The sequence below is a fragment of the Podarcis raffonei genome, chromosome 7, assembly GCF_027172205.1.
Source record: "Podarcis raffonei isolate rPodRaf1 chromosome 7, rPodRaf1.pri, whole genome shotgun sequence".
Taxonomy (NCBI): domain Eukaryota; kingdom Metazoa; phylum Chordata; class Lepidosauria; order Squamata; family Lacertidae; genus Podarcis; species Podarcis raffonei.
In genome coordinates, this window is record NC_070608.1 from 33,614,147 (window position 1) to 33,639,082 (window position 24,936).

At 39.0% G+C, this 24,936-nt stretch overlaps 1 protein-coding gene across 17 annotated transcripts in view; it reads left to right on the top strand.

Annotated features, from left to right (window-relative positions):
- Window positions 1–24,936, top strand: part of NCOA2 (nuclear receptor coactivator 2) — a 127,991-nt gene that overhangs the window by 76,168 nt on the left and 26,887 nt on the right. For all 17 annotated transcript variants that reach the window (XM_053395915.1, XM_053395923.1, XM_053395907.1 and 14 more), the window contains 7 exons: window positions 2,010–2,182; window positions 14,528–14,631; window positions 15,266–15,443; window positions 16,616–16,804; window positions 18,512–18,613; window positions 18,702–18,842; window positions 23,597–23,744. In XM_053395915.1, the coding sequence (XP_053251890.1) occupies window positions 2,010–2,182; window positions 14,528–14,631; window positions 15,266–15,443; window positions 16,616–16,804; window positions 18,512–18,613; window positions 18,702–18,842; window positions 23,597–23,744 (1,035 nt within the window). The remainder of the gene's footprint in view (window positions 1–2,009; window positions 2,183–14,527; window positions 14,632–15,265; window positions 15,444–16,615; window positions 16,805–18,511; window positions 18,614–18,701; window positions 18,843–23,596; window positions 23,745–24,936) is intronic.

Here is a 24,936-nt window from a genome sequence, read left to right on the forward strand (position 1 = left end):
GCATACATAAAGAAAACAATGAATGATAGAGGAACTGATGGTAGATCCCAGGATCAAGAAACAGTGTCTAAAGGACATTTTGTCACTTGCATATAATAAATATATGCACCTGCTGTACAACCTTGTCTGAATGTAAATACAAATAATGCAGCCAGAAAGGTATGAAGCTTAGAGAAAGGGAACTAAATAAGCTAAAGTACACTAATCAGTGCACCCAGTTTTTCAAAATGGGATAACGGGGCTGTCACAAGTTTGTCCCAGGCTCAGAAAATAATCTCCGTAAAACACCATGTGTGTAAATGGCAATAAAACATCTGATAGTTACAGCAAACTCATTTTCCCAAGTGGTATCTGCCTTTATGTAGAAGAGCAAGGGGAGAGCTCAAAGGTTTGCAGATATACAAACTTTGTGGGTGGAGAACTTAAGAGAGAAGAAGCACCAAAACAAGCTGAATGGAATCCAGAGCATGTTCAGTGGGCACCCAGCACCTTGTGTCTGTTTAGGGTGGAAATGAGGGCAGGGGCAGAGAGTGGGAGTAACATGGAAAAGGTTGTGGCTGGCTGGAACCCTGAGCAGGAAGATGGGAGACTGGGTTTTTAATTTTTTTTTACTGTTAAATAGCCCTTGAAGACTGAATGGTTGATGATTGGCCACGGAATGGAGAGTGCTTGCTGTGGGCAGGAACGGAAAATCAGGGGTGGAGTGGAATATCTTGAAAGAAGGCAAGGATAAGTGGATGGAATATTGAAATGAACAAGAGCAGTGCACTCTGCAGTATTTTGTTGCTGGTTCCACTTGTAAATAAAGAGTTAAGACCAGATTAGCTAATGATCCTGGAGATCTTTGCTTTCATCAGCATCATGTGACTTAACTCACAGTAACTCTAGGAAATGAGTGATCTATTTTGTAGTCAGCTTTGGCACTTGCTGCTCTGGTCTCCTTATAACACTTGCTCTCGTTTGGTTTATATGGTAAAAATTGAGAGGGGTGTGTCTGTGTGTTTGTGTGTGGGGGGGGGGAATGTGTGTGAGAATCTGTTAGGACAGGTAGCCAAATCTTTAGTTCTTACATCTTTGCTTTCCCTATAAGCAACACTGTGTGTATGCTACCCCCCCCCCACCCAAAAGGTAAAATCTGTGTCTAGAAAAGCTAAATTCTCAGATGCATGTAAGTTATGTCAATCAAGCAAGTTATGATACCTTTATCCTGCATAATCTGCAAGTCTTGAGTAAATAAAAAGAGAGAGCCATTTTGAACTCTTCACCCTGCAGCTACTGGGATTCGGAATCCACCACTATTTTTTATTTTTTTTCCTATCATTGCTTGCAGATTCTAAATTCTTTGCAGCTATGATGGCTAGCAGTTTTTTGTTTTGCTTTCAAATGAAAGCTAAGGTACTAGGAACACCATATTTTTCACCCAGTACTGAATCATGTGCTTGAGTGATATGGTTGTGGAATTGTAGCCTTGCCTTAGAAGTATATGTAATACTGTACAATGGGTTAATATTCCCAATTTGCAATTGAAATATGATCTTGGGTATTCTAGTTTAAATCATCTCCAACCCCAATTTGAATGTAAGTAGTGGATTCAAGAATCAACACATTTAGAGCTACCTTCTGTCCCCGATATTTGGTGGATTGTTTGTGAATTCTTCAGGTGATGGTGTGAAGAGGGGATTATCTTTGTGGACTCCAGAATCACCATATATAAACCTGTCAGCTGGACAAGCAGTAAAGGGGCTTGGACAATTTTACAGTGATATTGAACATTATTCCATAATTCAACTACCCTTAAAAGCTGTATATGTGCTAAGAAGTAAAACTTTTGAGTAGCATGGATGTGTGGTTAATTATTTCCATATTTGAAAGTGTGCTCTAAAATGAAATATATCTGAGAAATGGGAGTTGGTTGTTTTTCTGCTTTTTGCCACTTTGAATTAAAATGTATGTTTTCTACGTTTAAAAAAGGTGCCAGTTTTAAAAAGTTTAACCTTTTTTATTTTCAGTCCTAAAAGAAGCACTGAAAAACGTAATCGCGAACAAGAGAATAAATACATTGAAGAGCTTGCAGAGCTGATCTTTGCTAATTTTAATGATATTGACAATTTTAACTTCAAACCTGACAAATGTGCAATCTTGAAAGAAACTGTGAAGCAGATTCGTCAAATAAAAGAACAAGGTAAGAAGAGTGTTTACAAGTGTCCGCTTTTATAAATACATGAAGCAGCCAAAAGGGGTAACAGTATGTCTGTGACATTTCTGTGCAGAAACAAAAAGTATACAAAATAAAATCACAGTGACCCATTCACAACAACAGTCATTGTGATAACACTCCATCTAACTGCCCTGTGCTAATTAGTAGTAATAGCTAGATACTACGGTTGCAGTGGGGACGCGGGTGGTGCTGTGGGTTAAACCACAGAGCCTAGGGCTTGCCGATCAGAAGGTTGGCTGTTCAAATCCGTGCAATGGGGTGAGCTCCCGTTGCTCGGTCCCTGCTCCTGCCAACCTAGCAGTTCGAAAGCAAGTCAAAGTGCAAGTAGATAAATAGGTACCGCTCCAGCGGGAAGGTAAACGGTGTTTCTGTACACTGCTCTGGTTTCGCCAGAAGCGGCTTAGTCATGCTGGCCACATGACCTGGAAAAACTGTGGACAAACGTTGGCTCCCTTGGCCAATAAAGTGAGATGAGTGCCGCAACCCCAGAGTCGTCCGCGACTGGACCTAATGGTCAGGGGTCCCTTTATCTTTTACTGTTACAGTGTCAATGATTCATTGGTATGAATATGATGCTCTGCATAGAATTGTTACCACTCTGCTACCCCTTGTATTTCAAGACCTTTTGGGCCCATTATTTATTTATTTTTATATTTGTAGGTAGATGTGCATGTTCCAACTAAGGCATATTAGTGCAAACTAAGGGCAAAGAAGTAGGCTCTATATGGATAGTTTGGGTCCAAAATGATTTTCCTTTGCTGTCAATGAAATTTGGAATTAACAACCCATATATGTATGAAGACTTCGGTAGAAGGTTGAAGCTATTGCAAATGTGAAAATTCAGGCATGTGACAAGAATCTGTGTAGCAGCTAGTGCTTTATATTTCATTTAAAAATCTGAACCCAACTGACAGATATGGTTTGCAGAGGTATAGCTTCAAAGTAGCTGAAAGTAGCATATAATGCATGTTGTGGGACAAATAAATGCTTTCTTCCACATACGCAACAATAAGTTCAGAATTGGTTCTAGCAACTCTATAAAGTGATTTCGGGAATTTGGCCTTACAGAAAACGTTTTCACTGTGTTGTGACAAAAAAATACATGTTACAAAATTATTAGGAAAAAATAAATAAATAACAGGAATATTGTTGTTGTTGTTATTGTTATTATTTTATTATTATTATTATTAAATTTCTATACTGCCCTTCATCCAAGGATCACAGTGTGGGTTACAATATTTAAAACACAAAAATACACAACATAGTAGCAAACAAAAACAATGATGTAGGTTACTGGAAGTGGAATTCAAAAGGCAGAGTTATTTGGAGACAGGTCTCCTCCACTAATAGTCATTCCCTGTTCCTTCTTTTTTCTTTCTTTCTTTTGCCAAGCGTGTGAGGAAATAACCTATTGCCGCAACAGGGGTGCTTGCCTGTGCTCCTTTATTTATGATAAAGCTCTTTAGTCCATACAGTAGAAGCCTGTGAAACTTGTGCGGGCTGCTAAACCAGTCATCTTAGTGCTGTCACTGCAAAGCGACATGACAATGATGGTTGTTGGCAGCACTTACTGCCCAGGCTGTACTGCGATGGGGGTCATTGTGCTCAATCCTGTGTATTTTAAAAAGCAGCCACTACCTCTTTAGTAATCGAGTTTCCTTTAAGAGAATTCATGACTGTGGAATAACTTCTTTCTCCTATGTGTTTTGTTCTGCGTTTTAGGAACTGTAGGAGTTGGCCTTTGCCTTCTAGAACCCGGGGTCTTAGAAAATAGGCCTTGCTGCTTAGTGCCTTGTGTCTTTTCATTACACATTTAGATTATCTGCAACCACTAGACTTTTATACCTATTCTTATAAATAGGGGTGGGAACAGAGTAAAAACAGGCTCTTCACTGATTACCAGTGAAGAAACCTAATGAAGAATCAGAATTATCCCTCAAATGTACTGCATGAGTCAATTGCACATGAATATTTCCTTTGCCCCACCACCAAAGCGTAATCCTGGTAGTGAGGGAGCGAGCACAATGCTAGTTCATGGGAGAAAATGGTTGGCTTAGGGGAATTGAGAACACTTCCTTTGCCTTAGCTGGTGCAAGGAGCTCCTAGGCAGAATAACACTGGATCCGCCGAAGGCCGTTCCTACTGTTTCCCTTTGCAGAAGCTTTTTATTTAAGCACTCCGCCTTTCTTGCCAGGTTCTGGAACAATTGCATGAGGCTCCCTTGAGATCATGCAAGAGCCTCCAGAGCCTGGTAAACAAGGGTCCCCCACTCCCTTTCTGCTCGTTTATTTATTTATTTAATAGTGGTCCGTATAAATCTGCAATCAAAGTAAGCAAAGGCAGTGTACGTTGTGATTGCCCTGTAGTTCCCCCATTCTTTATTATCATGCCGTGTGCTTGACATAGATTGGAAGCATCACAAATATGAATAAACATGTCTGTACAGCATAGTAAGGTCTCTGATGTTGCAGTTATGATCACAGCGTGTAATTCTGGCCTGGAAAATTAATAATACATTTTCTGTATTTACTTGCGTTTTTTTGACTCAGGCCATGAAAGATGTACATCATCTGCTCCATACTTTGTAAATGCAAGTTTACTTGTCATTCTAGCCTCCCTGACTTTTAAATGTCACAGACTCCACTGCTTTCCTACTAATTCCAAGTCTGCTGATGAGGATCAATGATCAGCATGTTAAACATGCAGCAGGGTACTGCCTGGTTATCAAGAGGGTGATGATGAACAATCTAGCTGTTAATGCTCACATTACAACTGTCAGCTTTCATTTTCAAAATAGGCTTATACATCAAGCACTGAATTATGTTAACCATTGTGCTAATGATGTATATGAACTTGACAAAGAAAAGAAGATGAGCATTAATTGCAAGAAATTATTGGTTTGCACAATTCTAAAAAATGCTTAGTAGTCAAAGCATGCCCCTTGGCTGTGCTGGTGGCTCTAAGGATTTCACAAACCATTCATGGATACCAGAGGCTTAGGTGGAATCTACACATATATAAAAGATGCTGTGAAAATGCTTTTTAAAAAAAGTTTTGAAAAATATATTGAATTTCCCATAGCTCACTGTCTCCATCTAGTGTCATATTTGTATATTGCACTTTACAACACACTTAAAATGTTTTATTTGCAACTGTATAGCTAAGTCCTTATTTGGGAGAATATTTTCTTCATGCAGGATAAACTTAAGGGTGCTGCAGAAAATAACAAGTTGTGCAATGGAGTAACTTCATAGGGCAGTGGTGCCCTTTGTATTGATCTTAACCCACTCACCCCAATTAGCTTCTCAGTCCATCCATCACCAGCACTTTGATATTGGGTTGATCAGCTTTATCAGGAGGAATCGGAGATCTATACGGAGCAAAATATCTAGGATTACGTCTGGTATTTTTTAAGTTACATATTCTTTGTGGAATGTCATATATGCATGCCTTTGCGCAATGTCTTACATCCTGGCAGAGTTTTGAAACAGCAGGCTACTTCATTCTCTTATATGGAGATAAGGACAATGTTATAAGTTGCAATGTCTTTGGTACTAACATAAAAATTGCTAATGTGTTTATTTCCCCTCCTTCAAAAAATCCTCCCCACTCCTTTCTGGGTCTGTGAAGTTTCTGTGCCTCACCAAATTATGGGATCAAGAACCATGTTCATAATTCCGAACTATATGAGTTGTTTATCTCCTTTTCTTTGAAGCACATTTATTCTACTTGTATAAGTGAAGTGTTTCTCCATCTTAAAATGTAATGTAGGGAAGACTTGTGTGTCTGCTTTTGAGCCAGAATGCAAAGGACCTAACATGTTTTAGCGTGCTGTTGTTTCTTAGAACTAGACATGTCAACCTTTCCTGGGGCTTTTAGTATTTATCAGGAGCTTTTGCTGGAGTGACTAAGTGCAATCTGAAACCTATTTACTCTGAGGTAAATCCTAGTGAGTTTAATAGGACTTATCGCAAGCAAGCGATGGGATGGATGCTTAGGATGGAACTGTTTAAAACGTAATGCATAAATTGCCCTCATCTTGCCAAACCTGGTGTATGTAGAACTTGGGTCCATTTTATTATATCATGTTGAACAGATGCTTAATGTGCACATACGTGAAGTGGCTTTAATGGATTGTAATTGCTTTAAATAAATAGTTTCAGGGCTTCAGTCATGAGAAAAAAATAATGAACGAAAACCATGTTTGAATACGAGAGTGTGGTTTTGTTTTCTACTCTCAGGTTGATTGGCTTTTTATTTTAGTTCTCAATTATGATTTTGAGAGAAAATTGTGCTAAAGGTTTTGTGTCAAATACCTAGTTAGGTTGAACTTTACAGCTTCCTTGCCTTGAAAGTTGCTAATTTCATAACCATGTAAACTGCATTTCAGTAATACACATTTTCTGTTTTTCTTCTGGAACTGGTAAAATGAATTGTTGCTGTTCTAAGTGTGAAATTATAAGTGGCTTTACTAACATTGGTGGAGTTGTATAACTTGGACACTGGTTGTCTTGTTGGATACCTGGATTCCTTTGTTAGAAGCAATCTCTGAGTTTAGGATAAATCTAGCTTTGTTTGTATATCTGAGGGACCTATTGATTTGCTGCTTAACAAGTCCCTCTGCTGTCCCTCAAGAATGGAGAAGGTTCAGTTTCTTCCATGTTGATTATGGCATCTCTGTAGGCCAAATATTTCGATTTGTGATTCCATACAGCTGTAACAATGACTGCCTACAAGCAGATTTTGATCTTCTTCCCCCCACATCAGCTGGGTTCAGAACGTAACTCCCGTGTAAATGGGGAGTTGTCTGTATACCAGGGAGCCAAGCAGACTACATGAAGTGGGAAAGGGTGTTCAGCGGCAATCGTGTCAACAGTCCAAACCATTCAAATGTTCCAGATGTTTGCCAGGGCTTTTAACAGGAGCACCAGTCATATCAGCTGGAAAATCCCTCAGAGCCACCTGGAAACCTCTTGGACCCATGTGAGGTCCTCCGTGTGAACTAGAGCTCTCTCTGTGCATGATTCTAATCCTTGTAGAAGCAACCCAAAGTCAGGATGAGGTCAGCCTTTCAATGCTGACTTCATCCTGACTTTGCTGTAATGCATGAAAATCAGTTACAAATTCAGTTCAGCCTCAGTTTGTTGGTTGCCACCAGCATGTATTACAGTAATTGCATCCTGATGAGCAGGACTGTTGAATTCATAAATGCAACATGGTACCACATGGACTGAGTACACAACTGCATCTCTCCCTTGTATCTTAAAGATCCATTTGTGACACAACCCTGGAGTGAGAGGAGCCCTTGTACAGTGGCTGTCATTTTCTTTGGGCCTCTGAGCTTGCAGAGTCCAAGACAAACTGCAACTAGTCCCTGCACAGGGCTCTGTATGTGGGAAGAGGTGTGCAGAGTACTATTTGTTGCTATTGCTTGCTGTAGGCGCAGAAGACCCTGTGATCTCTCATGAGCACTGGTAGCACAGAGAAGTAAAAACTGTAAGAGAAGGAGGGATAAGGGAGCAAGCGCTGGCAAGGGCAGACAACTGGCTCCTTAGTCTCTGTTCACAAGGATGTTCTGGACGGTTGCCTTTGTTCAACATGTAGCAAAGTGCTGAGCAATAAAAATGTTCATAGTAGCTGTCACTGAAAGTTGCTATGTACTCTGTTCAGTCCGACTCCCTTGTGTTTATTTCTGTTGGCTCTGCTGCATACAGTATTGTTGTTTTCCTTTTGTTCTTGCATTTCTGTGCTTTTTGTAAAAGGAATAGCAAGTCTTCCTGCGAAGCCAAAGTGAAAGGGACATAATCTTAACGACTCTGAGCTTCTACCAGTCATTTAAGCACCATGACCCTAGTCATCGGTGATTAAAATAACATTTTCATAGCTTTCTGTTTGATGGTGTGGTGTTCATTTCAAAACAACTCAGGCATTCTGAGGCAAAGTGAAGAAAAACCCTACAGAATTGGGTTTTAAAAGAGCTTCTCTGTTCAGCTTACGTTCTGTTTATTCTTAAAAGGTACTGCCATTGAAGTGATGCCTGAAACTAGACAATTCACCTATCAAGAAAATATCAAGAGTAAATTTTATTTAAGCAAGTTACTTTTCAACCATTTCTAGGAGAATCACTCACCTCAAATACTTTGAGTTCTATATAGACTGATATGATTGAGGGCCATCTATGAAGATGGAAGTATGCTATGTTGTAGAAAATGGAGGTTTTTGATTTTAAGAAATGTCACATCCTATTATAGAGAAATGGCATAGTAGAAACCAGTCCCAACTTGGTTGCATTCATTTCAGGGTGTGTGTTTTTTTATTCCTGGAGAAACAAGAAATAAATGTGTTGTACCATAAGACCTTCTGCTTGCAAAACATGTGATTTATCATTGAGTTGCGATCCATTTCACATGCATACTTGAGTGACAAATGGCCATCAGTTGAGATTTTAAAAATGTGATATACTTCATGGTCACATACGCAAAAAAAAACCTTCCCCATGTACTTTGCACACCAAAATGTAGACTTAGGCAAATTAATAATAAAGCACACTTCTTCCACTTTGTAGGGACTGAAGGCTAAAGAAAGAAATATTTTTAAAACTACACATGATGGACGATGTGACTAAACAGCATATATAGTCTAATGATATATTGGTTCATGTTGAGAAAAAAAGCATATTTAATTAGCTGTGGAACATTTGTATTCATGCCTTCAGTTTCTAAAACTATTCAGAGATCTGATCTGAGGATTAGTGGTTTCATACAGTTCTAACAATGGTTGCCTGCAACCTATGGTTTGCAAATTTGGAGCCAGCCACAGAATGTGTGCTCCCTCCTTTCTCTTTTCACCTTCAACCATGGCTTGGTATTATATCTTCACTGATGCTAACCATTGTTGATGATAACGAGGGCCCCCATTCTTATTCACAGTTTAATTCAACATTTCATAGAATTGTAGAGTTGGAAAGGACTGTAAGGATCATCTAGTCCAACCCCGTGCTATGCAAGAATGTGCAGCTGTCCCGTATGGGGATCAAACCTGCAATCTTGGTGTTATCAGCACCATGCTCTAACCAACTGAGCTATCATAGAAACCCTGACTTGACAAAACACTGAGTGAAACAATGTTTTGAACCAATGAATTTTATGTAATCGAATGAGACATTTCAAATAATGCTCACTATCATTTGTACTGAGTTTAAATGCCTGCCAGAAGAATTAGACACTGATGATGATGATGTTGTTGTTATTATTATTATTATTATTATTATTATTATTATTATTATTATGCTGGACATCTGACTGGGCTACCCCAGCCAATCTGGGTGGCTTCCAGCAAATTATAAAACCACAAATTCTATTATTCTTTCATTTCCTTTGTATAATCTTATATGACACATGCAGTTGTAACAGCAGAAAACAACTTTTCTAAGACATTCTGCAAAGCATATAATGTGGCATTTGAAACACGGACAGTGTCATAGTTTTAGGGTAAAAATAACTTTCAGGTTTTAGGAATATTTTAGATTAATCTGTTGGTGTACTGTACTACTTCACACAATTCGGCATCCCTACTGATAAAAGTAAGACGGTCTGCTTTCTGTTCTCAGCCATCAAGGAGAAAAGGAGGCGGGGGGGGGCTGGAAATGTGATGTCATTGGTAGTAGGGGATTGGTTAATATGGCTGTCACTCCCCACAGATTGTGAGAAGCTCTCATTTGCTGACAAGGGGGCTGTGTGTTAGGAGGGGAATGAAGCAATCTCTTCACTGTTAGGGCTGATCTCAGTGAGTAAACAAGCTGGGAAATAGTGCAGCTGTGCTCTTTAAATATGCACTGCAGGAGATTTCAGCAAGCTGATGATATATCACGCATTAATGTTGAAAAGATAAACACATTTTGAGAGTGCAGGAAGGGCCTTGTGTTTTTATGTTGGCAGAATGCTTCCTAATGAATAAGAATGTGCTGCTGGCTCACAAAGCCATATGGCAGCTTTTCTAATTTTAGTTCAGTGCAGATGCATAATTCTCCCTTGTTTTACCTCCTAAAACCTTTCTGTGGTGATATGAATGTTTTCCTGTAATATCTTGGTTTTTAGCAGTAAATGTGCCTGTTGCTCTAATGTATCCTCTGCTCTGTTGTAAAATGTAGCCCGAACTTGATATTTTCTCTCTTACTTTTCTAAATAAAAGGCAAACATGGCTACGGATGGCACAGCCTTCCTGCTGAGCCTTAAAATTGGAATGCTAGTTAATTTTATATATTCTTTTGAAAAACTGGTGAAACCTTGCAAAAGTAACTGACAGTTTCCTGCTGACTGAAATAGTGAAATGTGATTACAGTCCATGAGAGCTTCACAGATTTCAGAGTCTGGGCTTTGAATAATAAAACTAAAAAACCCTTCCCAAAAGTTAACAAAGGGTAGGAGCAACTTTTAAACACTTCACTACACTGGTCCAGCATATGGCATGTTTATAGCTTGCTATCTTTCTGAAACTCCCGTTTTATTGCCAGAACACTGGTTTGTTAAAATGCTTGCAAATTTGAAACTATGCTGTTTCGGGTGCCATTTTGGTTTGTTTCAGCTGGTACTGTGACTACTTAAGAATATGTAATGTTACAAAACTGACGCCTGTCTAAAGTAAATTTCAAGTAATTCCAGGAACTGTTTCTGCAAAAATCCCCAACATTACATATTTTAAATGATCTGTGCTTCTTATTTTTCCTTGCTTTACAGTTCCAATACTGCTTTAGGCTACCCATGCAAACTAGGTATAGATTTAACAGATTTGCCATGGATGCCAATATCACTGTAATTACCCCTGCTTTTTCCTTCCACCCAGGCTAAAAGCAGAGTTACTGGGTATATACAATAACAGGAGTAAAACTAAATAGATTTGTGCCTACTTTTTTTATTTAACTCTGATGTCTTCCAGTCATATCATCATCATTTTTAATTTGTATACCGCCTTTCTATCTTACAATACTCAAGACGGTTTACAAGCTGAAGAAACAAAAATGTACATCTTATAACAATCCAATGCAATACAAAAATGTGATAATAAAACATAACTTTAAAATAGGCAACCTCCATCAAAAAAGTAACATTCAGCAATCATTAGAATAGTACAAAATAATAATATCAACATATAAAAGTTAAACAGAAATCCACTCAACAGTTACAATAATATCTAAACTATAATCAATAGAACAATAGCAAGCCACAGTACATAAATCAATACAATGCACATTGAGAAGCAGAGAGTGGGGCAAGGCAGGTGGAAGGAGGCCTTGCCGGATGGAGTCTCTCCCCTCACTTCTTCCACCAAGCACAGCTCCCTTATGAGGACTCCTAGGGCCAGTATTATTTCTTTGCTGTCTTGCATTCATTAAAAATAGCCTACGAAGTAGCAGGATGCTTTTGTAGTTGGGGGGGTGACAAGAAGGCAAGGATCCCGGTGCCGGTGGCAAACCACTATGTACAGCACATGTACAGCGTTGCATGCATGCACTGTATGTAACACCGCTGCACATGCGCTGTACATAGCGGTTTGCTGCCAGCACCGCTCGAGCACCGTATGGACAGTGGTGGGATCCCTCCGTCGCCACTACAGCTGCGAATGGAGGATCCTCTGGATCCCAGCACCCTCTGTACATCGCTGGAGCACCGCTGCCAGCAAACTGCTATGTACGGTACATGTGCGGCATCGCTACGTACAGCACATGCGCTGTACATAGTGACGCCGCACATGTGCCGTACATAGCAGTTTGCCGCCCCGGGTGTCACAATGCCTTCGTTCTTCCCTGAGTTGAGTTTCTGATTAAATTAGTGGCATACTGGAGAAACGGTGAACATCTTTCTCTTCCACCTTCACTGGTAGGCCTGATGTTTTTGTTCCGTCCACGCTATTGAAATTGCTGGGTATTCTGTGGTGCAGTAACAAAGGATTGTGCTATATGCTGTTCTGCTCTCTTGGATGTAGGTTTTCATAATTCAAACATAATCTACTTAGTGAAATATACTAAAGGTATATTGTGTGGTATAGCATAGTTTCATAATGAACATTTCATTTCCTAAGCAACAGTTGTTATACAAGTGTGAGCTGAGCTACATATGTGATTCAGTAATTATCATCAGTGTGGGACTTCTGGTTGTCCACAGATGTAGGAAGTGTAAAACAGTCTTAATAAGCTTTGATTTGTCAGTTATTCTTAAAATGGTGTGTGGGATCTCACATCTATTTTAAGCAGCTGTAGTTTGCTTTTCATAGAAAGAACTTGTTTTTAAACTCCTTTATTTAGGCTTTATCAAAATAGCAATAAAAACAGCCTTTTAGAATTTCAGTATTACAAGATGTTTTAGGATTTACCACTTCATCTTGTTCTGTTCACTTAAATCAAAATAGCAAATATAGAATTTATGCATCCCAGCCAACTTCCCATGAGATTTCTGCATGGGATGGATTTGCTTCTTTTGAAGTCATTTCTCCTGGGTCTGGTAAAATCAGGCCAAGAGGGGATGGCTGTTCGGGCCAGTAAGACCACTCTTTCAGAAATCCTTTCTGGTCTCAGAAGATCTGAGCAGCTATAGGTGAGTTTCTATTGTTCCTTGCCTGGGCATATCACCTTCTCACATATGAACCTTTCCTTCTCAGTTAGTTCTTCAACTGTCAAGGCTCCTGTGAATGGCTAAAGCAGAATATTGTCTTTTTGGTGGTGATACAAAGCAGTGGAAAATTCTCCCTGGGGAGTTTCATTCTGTTGCCTTGCTTCTGAATTTTGGACTATTTCTTAAAGTGGTTCTCTTTTCTACTCATCGGGTATTTTATCATTGCTTTAATGAGTTATTTGATTTTTAACAGTAAACTAATAATATACCTGGTAGACGCTGGGCCAAAAAAGAAAGATACACCATCTTAAGAAAGATACACCAGTCTTTCATCTAGCAAATTACAAGTATTAATGTATTCAATAGACTACAATTCAGATCTCTCTTCAGAATTTCATTTAAAATGTAATGGTTCAGGAACTATGCTCCATGGCGATTCATAAATAAATGACAATGTTTGCTTGCAAGAATGTTGGCTTTAAACATGAGCAATGTCTATTTTTTTCAGTACTGTTATTGTAGGAAAGATGTACAAAGATAGTAATTGCAGTTGTATGTTGGTTGGTTGACATCTGTCCTGGGAGGTAATGGAAGAGTGTGCCCACCTTCGAGGTGAATTCAAACCATTGGAGAGTTACAGCGCCTGCTGTGGCTGTAGAGACTGATATGGGAGAGACCAGTTTTGTTGCAGCTGGGGCAGATGAAGGCGTCTGGTTCTGCTGATGCAAGCGTACCATGGCATTTCTTCTTTATGTGCTCCGCATAGCAGTCATTGTACGTGAAGGTCCTATAATTTAGTTCCATACCCAATAGGCATGTTGAGTTTTTCCTGGTCCTTGTTACATGTCTCAGAACAAACAAACAAAAAACCTAACACAAAGAACTGGTTTTAAATCCTGGATACCAGTGAATATCTGTGAAATTATACATGATTAACATCCATGCCACCATAACCCTTATCTATGATGAAGCTTTCTGGGAAAGATTTGTATGTGGGAAGGTTACAGATAGGTAGCCGTGTTGGTCTGCCATAGTCAAAACAAAATTTTTTTTCCCTTCCAGTAGCACCTTAAAGACCAACTAAGTTAGTTCTTGGTATGAGCTTTCGTGTGCATGCACACTTCTTCAGATACACTGAAACAGAAGTTGCCAGATCCTTCTATATAGTGAGAAGGTGGGGAGGGGTATTACTCAGAAGGGTGGTGGGAATGGGTGATTGGCAGATAGCTGTGATGAGCCTGTTGATGAGATGAGGCTCATCACAGCTATCTGCCAATCACCCATTCCCACCACCCTTCTGAGTAATACCCCTCCCCACCTTCTCACTATATAGAAGGATCTGGCAACTTCTGTTTCAGTGTATCTGAAGAAGTGTGCATGCACACGAAAGCTCATACCAAGAACTAACTTAGTTGGTCTTTAAGGTGCTACTGGAAGGGGAAAAAAATTTTGTTTTGACTATGTGGGAAGGGATGTCCTTGAGGGACAGAACACAAACCTGCAGCTTACTTCTGATATCCTTTTCCGTGGTTAAAGAATTGGAACTGTTGCATTTGAACAAGTCTGACAATTGTGACTAGTTCCATCTTGGCTTGCCATGCCTCGTTACTATAATTAGTGGCAAGCATAATCTTCTTAAGCAGCTCTGCTATGTTATTCAGTTCATAGTGTGACTGTGTTGCCCCCCCCCTTTTATGTGCAGAAAAAGCAGCGGCAGCCAATGAAGATGAAGTGCAGAAAGCTGACGTATCATCAACAGGTCAGAGCGTGATTGACAAGGATGCACTTGGACCAATGATGCTTGAGGTGAAGTGTTATGAAGTTTTTTTAACCTTTAGAATTAACAGCTGTTCTGATGAGATTTGGCTAAATGAAAACAAAACACATTTCAACTCTACGTAAGATGGTCAAACAAAGATTGTGCACAAAGCCTTTTTGTCTGTTCATTGCCACTTTTATGATGCATTGTTGGAGCAATCTGCTTTCTAAGAGTAAATGCATGTTGTTTCTCCACCATTTTATATTGGAGAGTAAAGCTAAAGAAAGCAGGCATAGTCCATGTTTTTGCTGTCTTTTATACTGTATAATATTAAATAAAAGGAAAGTTCTGAGTTATTCCTAGGCATTTCCGCTCAGTCATGCTTGCATCAGTATAGCAGATGTTGCTAAGCAACACAACTGCATTTTTTCTATGAAAACTTCATATTGATTTTCAGATATATTCTAATGAGGCTGAACTACTTTCTCACCTCCCCACCCCCAGTCAAGAGAGAAACTAAAGATAGTATGCTACTTGAAGGCTTAACAGGATAGTTAACAAATGAAGTCTGTTTTCCTCTCTGCAATGATTTAGAGTTAAGGAAGATGATAATAGCTTAGCTTTTATCTTGGTGCAGATTCTCAGCAGTGAACTAAAATGTGTTGTTTTCTAACCTTTCAGGCCCTCGACGGGTTCTTCTTCGTAGTGAACCTGGAAGGTAATGTGGTGTTTGTATCGGAGAATGTGACACAGTACCTGAGGTACAACCAAGAAGAGCTGATGAACACAAGTGTGTACAGCATCCTGCATGTAGGGGACCACAATGAATTTGTCAGAAACCTGCTGCCAAAATCTTTAGGTACAGTTCTCCATCAACCTATAAATTTTAGTGGTTCCCTTCTCTCTGCCATAAGCTAGTGTTTAAGTTTGATGTAACATAATATCTTAATGTGTACATTACCTCTGTTCCGTTCTGAGATGTTTCCCCCTCTTCTATTCTGGCCTCTAAATCATCTTCTCAAATCACATTGTAATTTATTACTTTTGTCTTGGACTTTATGCATCACTTCATGTAATAACTGACAGCTGCATCATTCATCTCGCTATAAGCCAACTAGCTCACAGGCCACAAGTCCCACCACCTGAAGTTTTCTGTGACTTCCCTAGCCCCTCATTCATAATTTTTATTTAATTTGACAAAAATATGAGTGTTTTTATGAGTCCCCTGCTATGATTCCATGATGCCAAAACGTTTTTGTGGGCCTCCTCAATTTTTTTTACATATTAAGGACGTAAAAAAATAATAATTCTCTCACAGATACCCCAGTGTAATGCCAAAAGGTTTTATGTGTGCCCCAAGTTCCTAAAACGTCCTTTGCCACACAGCCTCAGAGGGTTGACCATGGGTTACTGTAACTGTTGGCCGAAAAAGGTTAGCCATCCCTGCTATAACCTCAGTAGTCAAGATTTCTCATGCTATTTTTCCTTTTTTAAATCTTAGTGAAGGTGGGTGCAGATTATGTCTAGAATCAACTTTCTTATTATAGAAGGTTGAAAGGCTGTAGGAATAAGTATTTTTATTTTTGTCTCCAAAGGTGGTTGTGGGGTTTCCAGCTCCAAAATTTTATTTTTTTTACAGTTATTAACATAACAAATCCTGACATTCCACTTTCTTCCACTTGCTTTCGGAAAGCTGCTTCAACTGTTTTTCTCTCTCCCTACGGTGAGATAATCTTGACATGTGGAAAACACATGCACTGGCACTTTTGAAGTATGGAGTGAGTGTTTGTTTATTATGTGGCAAGTACATAGGTCAAGAAGTGTATGCTGTGCAACAAAAACATTTGAAGGAGCTCTATAAGTCATCAGCTTTGTTAGTTTATCCCCCTTGTTGGTTATTATTAAAACTGTTTACAAGATTTTCACCCCTCCTCTTCCCAAGAGCTAGATCACCTTTAATATTTTAAAGATGGTCAAACAGAATATCTTGCCCAGTACCTAGTAATTCTGTATTATATTTCTTTTTCTTAGTGAATGGAGGACCTTGGTCTGGTGAAGCTCCTAGACGCAACAGCCATACCTTTAACTGCCGAATGTTGGTAAAACCTTTAACTGATTCTGAAGAAGAAGGCCATGATAACCAGGAAGCACATCAGAAATATGAAACTATGCAGTGCTTTGCTGTTTCTCAACCAAAGTCCATCAAAGAAGAAGGTGAAGGTAATCAGAACATACTTTATGAGATTCATTTATGTTCAGTCTTTCCTTTAACCCTCCCTGATTGAGGCTTCTTTAACCTAAATTAATGGTACTTACATTGTTGTCTTTGTCTCTGTGACAGGCACTCATTGTTTAGGTGGAAATGTGTATTTTTTCTGACCCTTTCCAAAGTATCTAATTAACAAGTACAGTAGATGAGCCTTCTTTTTTTAAACACTGGCAGCATTATGTGTAGATATGCATACATATAGTAAGCTTCTTGCATATCATAAGCATATTTTGGAAGTTAATGCATCTAAACTATTTTGGTGTGACCTTAAACAGGGTCCTACTCTTTTCACTGGCACTCCCTCCAAAATAGGTGTGCATAGAAATTAGGGGAGAAATTGTGGTGGGATTTGCTGCAGTGAATAAAGCATAAGCAGAACTGGCCCACTGATTTTTTTTTCCTTTGGAAACACTGCACTTCCCCTTCTTTTAGTTTCCCAAAATTACGGTTTTACCGTCTACAAAATTGCTTATTCTTTTCTTTTGGCTTATCTTGAAATATGAGATTCACTTTTGAGGTACTGCAGCTTTGAAATGTTTCAAGTTTATAAATATTCCCAAAGTGTCTTCACACATGGCATGTGTTTTGAATGAAATATTTAAACTGCAGCATTCCAGATGTATGCAGTACCCAGGTGAGAGAGAAAATAAATGCAGCTGCTTATTTTTTATAATGGTCTTTCCAACACACTGAAACTAATCTACACTTTAATGTTATTGTGGTTGGAGTATGAGTGACCCAAGTCAGAATGCTTTCACTATCACTGGAGTGGCTTTAACTGGTGTGTAGACCATTTTCTACTTTTCTCTGATCTACTCAGACATCCATTTGGCTCTTGGGCAGCTGCCAGGCAAGGACCCCTTAGGTTTTAATGCTTTGGGGTTGTTCAGGGAGGGCTTGAGACCTGCTTGTTAGACATCTATACATTTGGCATTGTAGGTGTTTTAAAATTTCCTGTTTGTAATTCATGGAAGTAATAGAAGGGTGCAGGAGCACTAGCTATCAAATGTATGACAGCAGTTATTGTGGTGTGGTTATTACTCATCTTTTGGTTGAGAGTTTTGGGGATTGAATTGGGGATGTCTGAATGTGAGGCTGTTTATATGACGCTAAGCATGAATAAGATGGCATGAGAGGAAGGACAAACGATTTGGGAGGCACTTTTTCTTATTTGGAGAAGTCCGGCGGGCGGGGGGGGGGGAGGAATTGCTAATGTGATGCTATCATGTTTCGAAGTGATAGAATCTAAGGAACCGGTTTGGTTATTGCTATGCCCTTTGAGCTTGAGAAGAGATTTGGATTGCTATCCTTATGGATGTGGAGTAGCAGAGAAGGAATGGGTGGTGTGAGATAAGAGGTGTCACAAAAAGGGTTAGAGTAATTTTTTTAGCACTTGGGTTTTGTCTCCCACATACATTTAGGTCTTCGTTGTTGTGTTTTGAATGTAGTGTAGCAAGCAAAGTGAGCAGATTGAAAATCCATTTACGTATTCTTAAGGGGTCTGTCGGATGAAGGTACAATAAGGAAATAATCAGTTCTGCATGTCATATTTTTATCTTTGTTGTTTCAGTGTAAGTTTTAAAAAAATAAATTATATGGTCTAGCATAGATTTAGCAAACCTTTTCCTCCAATTAAAAATAATTTTGTCCCATTTAAGATCTTCAGTCTTGCTTGATTTGTGTGGCAAGAAGAGTTCCAATGAAGGAAAGGCCACTTCTGCCCTCATCAGAGACATTTAGCACTCGTCAAGATCTGCAAGGTACCGTGAAAGTGCAAGTCAAATCTTCTTTTATTAAAACAACAAAAAACAGGTGTAGGTTTCTAATAACAGCCTTATATACCTTCAGGCAAGATAACTTCACTTGACACTAGTACCATGCGAGCAGCTATGAAACCTGGCTGGGAAGATGTGGTGAGAAGGTGCATCCAGAGATTCTATGCACAGCATGAGGGAGATATGTCTTTTGCCAAGAGGCATCATCAGGAGGGTAAGGATCCATTGTTTCTTCAAGAATGTTTACAACAGAAAGAAGAGCACAAACTTTTGGCAAGTCATGATCCAGAAATCATACAGCAGCTCCAATACAATGCAGACATGGAGTGCTAAGAAGTGCAAAGCCTTCCCCATTAGGTGCAATATCAGAAACTGCTTCATGTGTCAGTAGAACTGTCTACATTATATATATATATATATATATATATATATATATATATATATATATATATATATAATCTGAACATTTATATCTCAGTTGTCCATGATAAATTATACTCTAGATGGACTACAAATAAAAATCTAAATCAGCAATTAAAATCAACATTTCAGTGGATGGAGAAGTCTGTCCTAGGTATATTGAAAACCCCATGAGCTGTAGATTGGCCTGCTTGATTCTTTTCAGAATACATCTAAGCACTGTTGTTGATGAAAACACTTTAAATAGATGAAAATACTTTAAATAGAATAGACAACTGAGGAAGAAGGGAATGTGATCAAACGGAATCTGACTGACCCAAATATGAATCTAGAGAGCTTATGTAAATTTTGAACCACCAAATGATGTATCTTTCCCGTCAATGTCTTTTTACTCCTGAGGAATTACTTGGATTAGGCGACGGCACAATTTGGACAAGAGAGCTGTTTTGCGCAATACATTTAATAAGAAAGTACTTTGTGTGTCATGCAGTGACTAATGAAATGGCATGTGACACTTTCCCCGGAGATGTTTGAAAAATGCAAATGTATTAATTTATCCTAATTAAAGGTTCCAGTAAAGCGGGGTGAGAAACCTTTTTCAGTTCAAGGTTGCATTCCCTTTTGGCCAACTCTCTGAGGACTGCATGTCAGTGATAGGCTGGGCCATAACAAGTGTGGAAATGCACAAACTGGTCATGGCCACCCCCCACTTATGCCACCTATACACATAGCACCTAGATTTCCATTCCCTCCCCCTGCCTCCAAAAAAGAAAGCAGTCAGGGTTGAACAAAGCCTTTTTACATTTGGTCTTTACCCACCCAAGCTGCAGTTTCCACAAAGATTTTGCTGGTTCCCCATCTCTCCCGTAAATCTTTCCCCTTCTCTGATGGGTTATTTTAATGTTCTGTGCTTCCATAGTGGTCTTTTGAAACAGTTTGGTTCATTCATTGTGCTACTTCTATTATCATCTGGGGTAAAATGTGATAAGTGCTAAACAAGGCACAAATTATATAGAAAAGAAAGAAAGAAATGGTGCCATGCTGATTTAAAGTGTAGTAAGGACTGGATCTTCAGTCCTCAAGAAATCCATCTTGAAAGCACCACTCATTTCTGAAAGGCTGCACTGAAAGAGTCAAGAATTAAGTCATTAGTTAGTTCATGTATCTTCTGTGGAGAATAGGGTTAAATTCAACATTAAGGCCTGAAAACATGAGGTCGCCTGGTGAATGCTCTTGAGCATCTTCTTTCCTGAAGTTGCCCTTTCCTGTGCTGGCCAACCAGCAATGCAAAAATTCAAAAGACCTTTACAATCTCCACTTGCCACACCATGAGGGGCTGCTTGCTGGGGAGAAAAGATGAAAGCCCTGTCTATATGCTGGATTGTGACTTAAAGTTTGGAGGAAATTTAATTATTTTCTTCCATCTTATTAGAACTTCTTCTGCTACAGTAGGCCGCATACTCTTAAGAAGCTAATTTAGCATACATGTTGCAGCTTTGTCATCACTTTAGAAGGATGTATCGCTCTATCTCATGTGGTGTGCACATGAAATTCCTTTGAGCTCCAGTGCCGTGAACTCTCAACCCATCAGGTTTATACCCATGTTCTGTTGAACCAACAGATGAAGCATTAGGACAGTCATTATGACTCTAGCTTTGTATGTTGTGAAGATGGCATGCACTAACCCTGCGTCAGTGCCAGAAAACACTTTGAGGTGCCTTCTGAAATTTGACTAAGTGAAGAGTGTCAAGCAAAGTCCTGAGAATCACATTGAGTATTTTCCCCCTTGGTTTTAACAAGAACCTACTTTCATTCATAAATAGGACAGGTAACGTGCTTTTCTGTACACCCCAAATTCAATGCAAAATGTCCTGCTAATTCCATGTTACACGAAACTAAATCAAAATGCTTTATTTTGTTTTACTGTATTGGTTTAAGCTGCCCAGAGCATATGTCTCTTTTTTTTTCATTTGGCAAGCTTTAACTTTAATTGGAAGTAATTTGTCACATGACATCTTTTTTTAAAAAAAACCTAAACAAAATCTGTAGCTGTGGATTTGAATACACACACCCAGTTTTAAAAATGGATTAACTTCAGCGTTTTTAACATCAGAGTTGTTGACAAGGGAGTGTTGGAATTTCCTGCTCTGAACTAAAAGCACTGCTGCTGCTGAGAGTTTTGCCCAAAGGTTAGACTGAAACAATGACATACCTTCAGTGTGAAATTTTACTTTACAGTATGCCACAGTTAACAGGCTTTGTTTTTCTTTGCATTCCTACTCTACATAAACTCTTCTGGCTGTTTAACTTGTGTTTCCTGTTTTCCTGTGCCAAAATAATAATTTAAAATGTAGTAGCACGATAGAAAACTTTGAGGCAGGAACAAGGGAAAATCTTACCATACCAGTGTTGCAAGACTGGGGGAGGGGAAAAAACTTGTCTAGCATTGTCAGAGTCTGAATGTTACTTGATCTACTACGTGATTGACACAGAGATGTTGTCAAAGATAAATATTTTAAACCTTAACTCTTGTTTTTCAGCATTATGTGTTCAAAATGTGGAGATGGTTAAGGGAGAGGCATAAATATAATTTCATAGGATAGGCATAAACACAAGTATGAAGGAGTTTTCAGCCAGTTCAGGAAAATCAAGAATTGAAACTAGTTTATCAGGTTTCACAGTGAAGAAAACATTAAGATAAACCAGCTGGTAACTCATTGTTTTCATTTAAAGATGGGGCAAAATTGAAATTCCAGATCTGGAAAAGCACATTTTTTTGCAGTGCAACTTAAAAGTGTCTTGTGTCAGTGTTCAAATCCTGAAAGACAGATTTAGGGGAGGCATGTGCAAGAAAAATCCCATTTTTGTTGAACTAAGTAAAATTATTTAATAAAATTATATGTAGACTCATGAAAGTAAAAAGGTTTGGCACTAGGCAATATTTCTTCTTCAAAAGACTTTGATGATAGAAATTTACAGGAGAGCATATGGGGCCAGCGTCTGTGGGACTAGGGCATGGGTAGGCAAACTAAGGCCTGGGGGCCGGATCCGGCCCAATCACCTTCTAAATACGGCCCACGGATAGTCCGTGAATCAGCGTGTTTTTACATGAGTAGAATGTGTGCTTTTATTTAAAATGCGTCTCTGGGTTATTTGTGAGGCATAGGAATTTGTTCTCCCCCCCCCCCCAATATAGTCCGACCCCACACAGGGTCTGAGGGACAGTGGACCGGCCCCCTGCTGAAAAGGTTTGCTCACCCCTAGACTAGGGCCTACCTTTTTTCAGTTGGAATTCCAATCCTATTCCATTTCACACTAAATTTATGCCAAAGTCTTGGAATCCCCCCCCCCCGAAATACAGTTACCCAAAGAATGCATCTGCATATTGGTTGCATTAGGTGAGCACACCTTAAGTAAACTGAATTTTGTTGAGGATCACCTGTGATCTCCCACAGGGCAAGAAAGGGGCACTGCTAAGCTCTCAGCACAAAGTAAGCTTGCTACCAAATCTCTTTTGTCAATTTACTTGATAAGGTTGCCAAAATGAAAGCAAGGAGGATGTCATTCAAGTAGATTACCTGTCTATTGTAATAAATGACTTTTTGTCTGTATTAGGCAATTGGTTGAGCATTTTTGTTCCAGTTTAGCAATTGTAAATGATGTTTCTAGAAACCATGATGTTCTGTGATATCCTCATGTTGGAATGTGAAATGAACATTTCCCATTAAAGTAGGTTTGCCTAGCTACAGAACATACTATAAACTATATAACATATATATTATGTTGATATTCCTCCCTTTACTTAAATAGGCTGTGTTTTCTACTGAGAGCATTTGGGGGACAGATGTAGGAGGCTGGCCCCAGGTTTTGCTCCAGGTTACCTCACTGCCACACCGCTCATTTTTCTGCCATCTCCAGCTAATTGCAGGAAGGCCTGATTAAGTTGTAGACAAACTATTCTCCCCTTCCTAGTCATGTCATGGCTCAAGTTGGCATATGTTCGGGGAGAATTTTCCATCCCTTGGGATGCTAGTCCGTATATTGTATCATTCTAAGGTGTGCTCCTGGTTAACAAATTTATCCCAGTCAGTGTACTTTGCTAGTTTGTCTATAGCAGAATGGGCTAGAATGCTTTGTAATAATTATCTGGAGACATGTCAGGAAGCTAGCTGTGACTAGCTTTGTCCCTGGCAAGTTAATTTCAGTTGTGAGTCACTGTCTCCTCTGGTTGGAACAGGTGGAAATCATTCTTATTTTAGATTATTCTCCATGAAGAGAAAATTCACAGGTAAGTGCACTGTTTTTGCAATGCTGGCACCGTCTCTAACTCACTCTTTCGGTTAATACTTTACTGCAGTTGCACTTTGGTCTTAATCTGCAAAACATTAGCTTTTCCTTTAACACAGCCTTGCTGATTTTGCAAAAGAAAATGCAGATTTTTTTCTAGCTTTCTAAAGAAGGCAATGAAAACAGAATCCACATTTTCATGTGGATTATCCTGCAGCCTGGATTTCTTACTACTTTTTTCTTGTTTCTCCTTGTTTACAGTGCTGAGGCAGGGACTAGCTTTCAGTCCTGTTTATCGATTTTCCTTGTCTGACGGCAACATAGTTGCTGCCCAAACGAAGAGCAAGCTCATCCGTTCTCAGACTACTGGTGAACCTCAGCTTGTAATATCCTTGCATATGCTTCACAGGTAATTTATACAATTTTTGCTGCCTTGAAAAATCTTCAACCTCACATTCTAAGAACAGCTGCAGCAAGAGTACATAATTTATCAAGCATTATTTCAATTGCCCCCTTTAGCTATATTGGGTGTAGCATGACAGTAAAATAAAGTATAGTTTTGATTTTAATGGTTTCTGTTTTGTAAAGAAAACATCCTAGCCCACTTGTTTGTAAGTAAATACCAATTATTTAAATAGTGCTTCAAACCAACCACAAGAATTTGGGACTGCAGTTGAAGATACAGATTTGTGTTTAAAAGCTGTTTTATCACTTTGATAGCCACAATCTACTTTGACCACACTTAATTCTAACGTACCACATAAGATAAAATCGTAATACTTCATGTAGTACATTTGGTAGGTTGAGCCCCTCACTTTGTGTACAGGCATGGAAATCCTTGCAGGACCGGTTGCATTCTCAACTCAGGCTCATTCTGGGGTTTGAAGGGTTTCGCTATTGGGAAATCTGAACAGTTTTCTTATATGTACTAATGATATTGTTTTGTAAGAAACTTTATAAGCACTTAAGAGAACTGTTTGGACAACACATCCTTGCATGTAAATATTCATCATTGTTCCAGTTCAACATCTCCTTCACTCTTCCAAGAGAGATCATTATGGGACAAAAAAATGAAGAATATAGACAAAGGGAAATGACAGTTTTTTCTTCAGAATCTGCAGTTTCTATTCATTAAATATGAAATGTTCAGTGCTTGGTTATGAGAAGCAATTGCATATTTGTGTCAGACTCAATTATGAACTATGCATAAGTTTTAATAAGAATTATCTTTCGTTGTTGTTTATCTGTTAGCTGCTGAACATTGTACAAAAAAAGACTTTACTGACTTTGACTATACCCTCTGAACATTGCTGTTTAAACAATTCAGAACTGTTTTTGTTGGAGTTAAGGGGACCTTTTTATATTTTGAAGGTGGCTGATGAGGCAGCAAGCTAAATAAAAACTGCCAGGCTACAGGGCACATACTTACAAGAAAGTTAAGTTTTTCTAGCTTATAATGCAATCTGAGAAACAGTAGATGAACATGAACCTTTGGGAGTTTTGTGCATTTTTAAACAAAGTTTCCCCTTTCATTTTAGTCATCTCATGCTAACAAGAATTGACTGGACAGTTTCTCTTCCTCCTCAGCTTTTCTTTCTAGT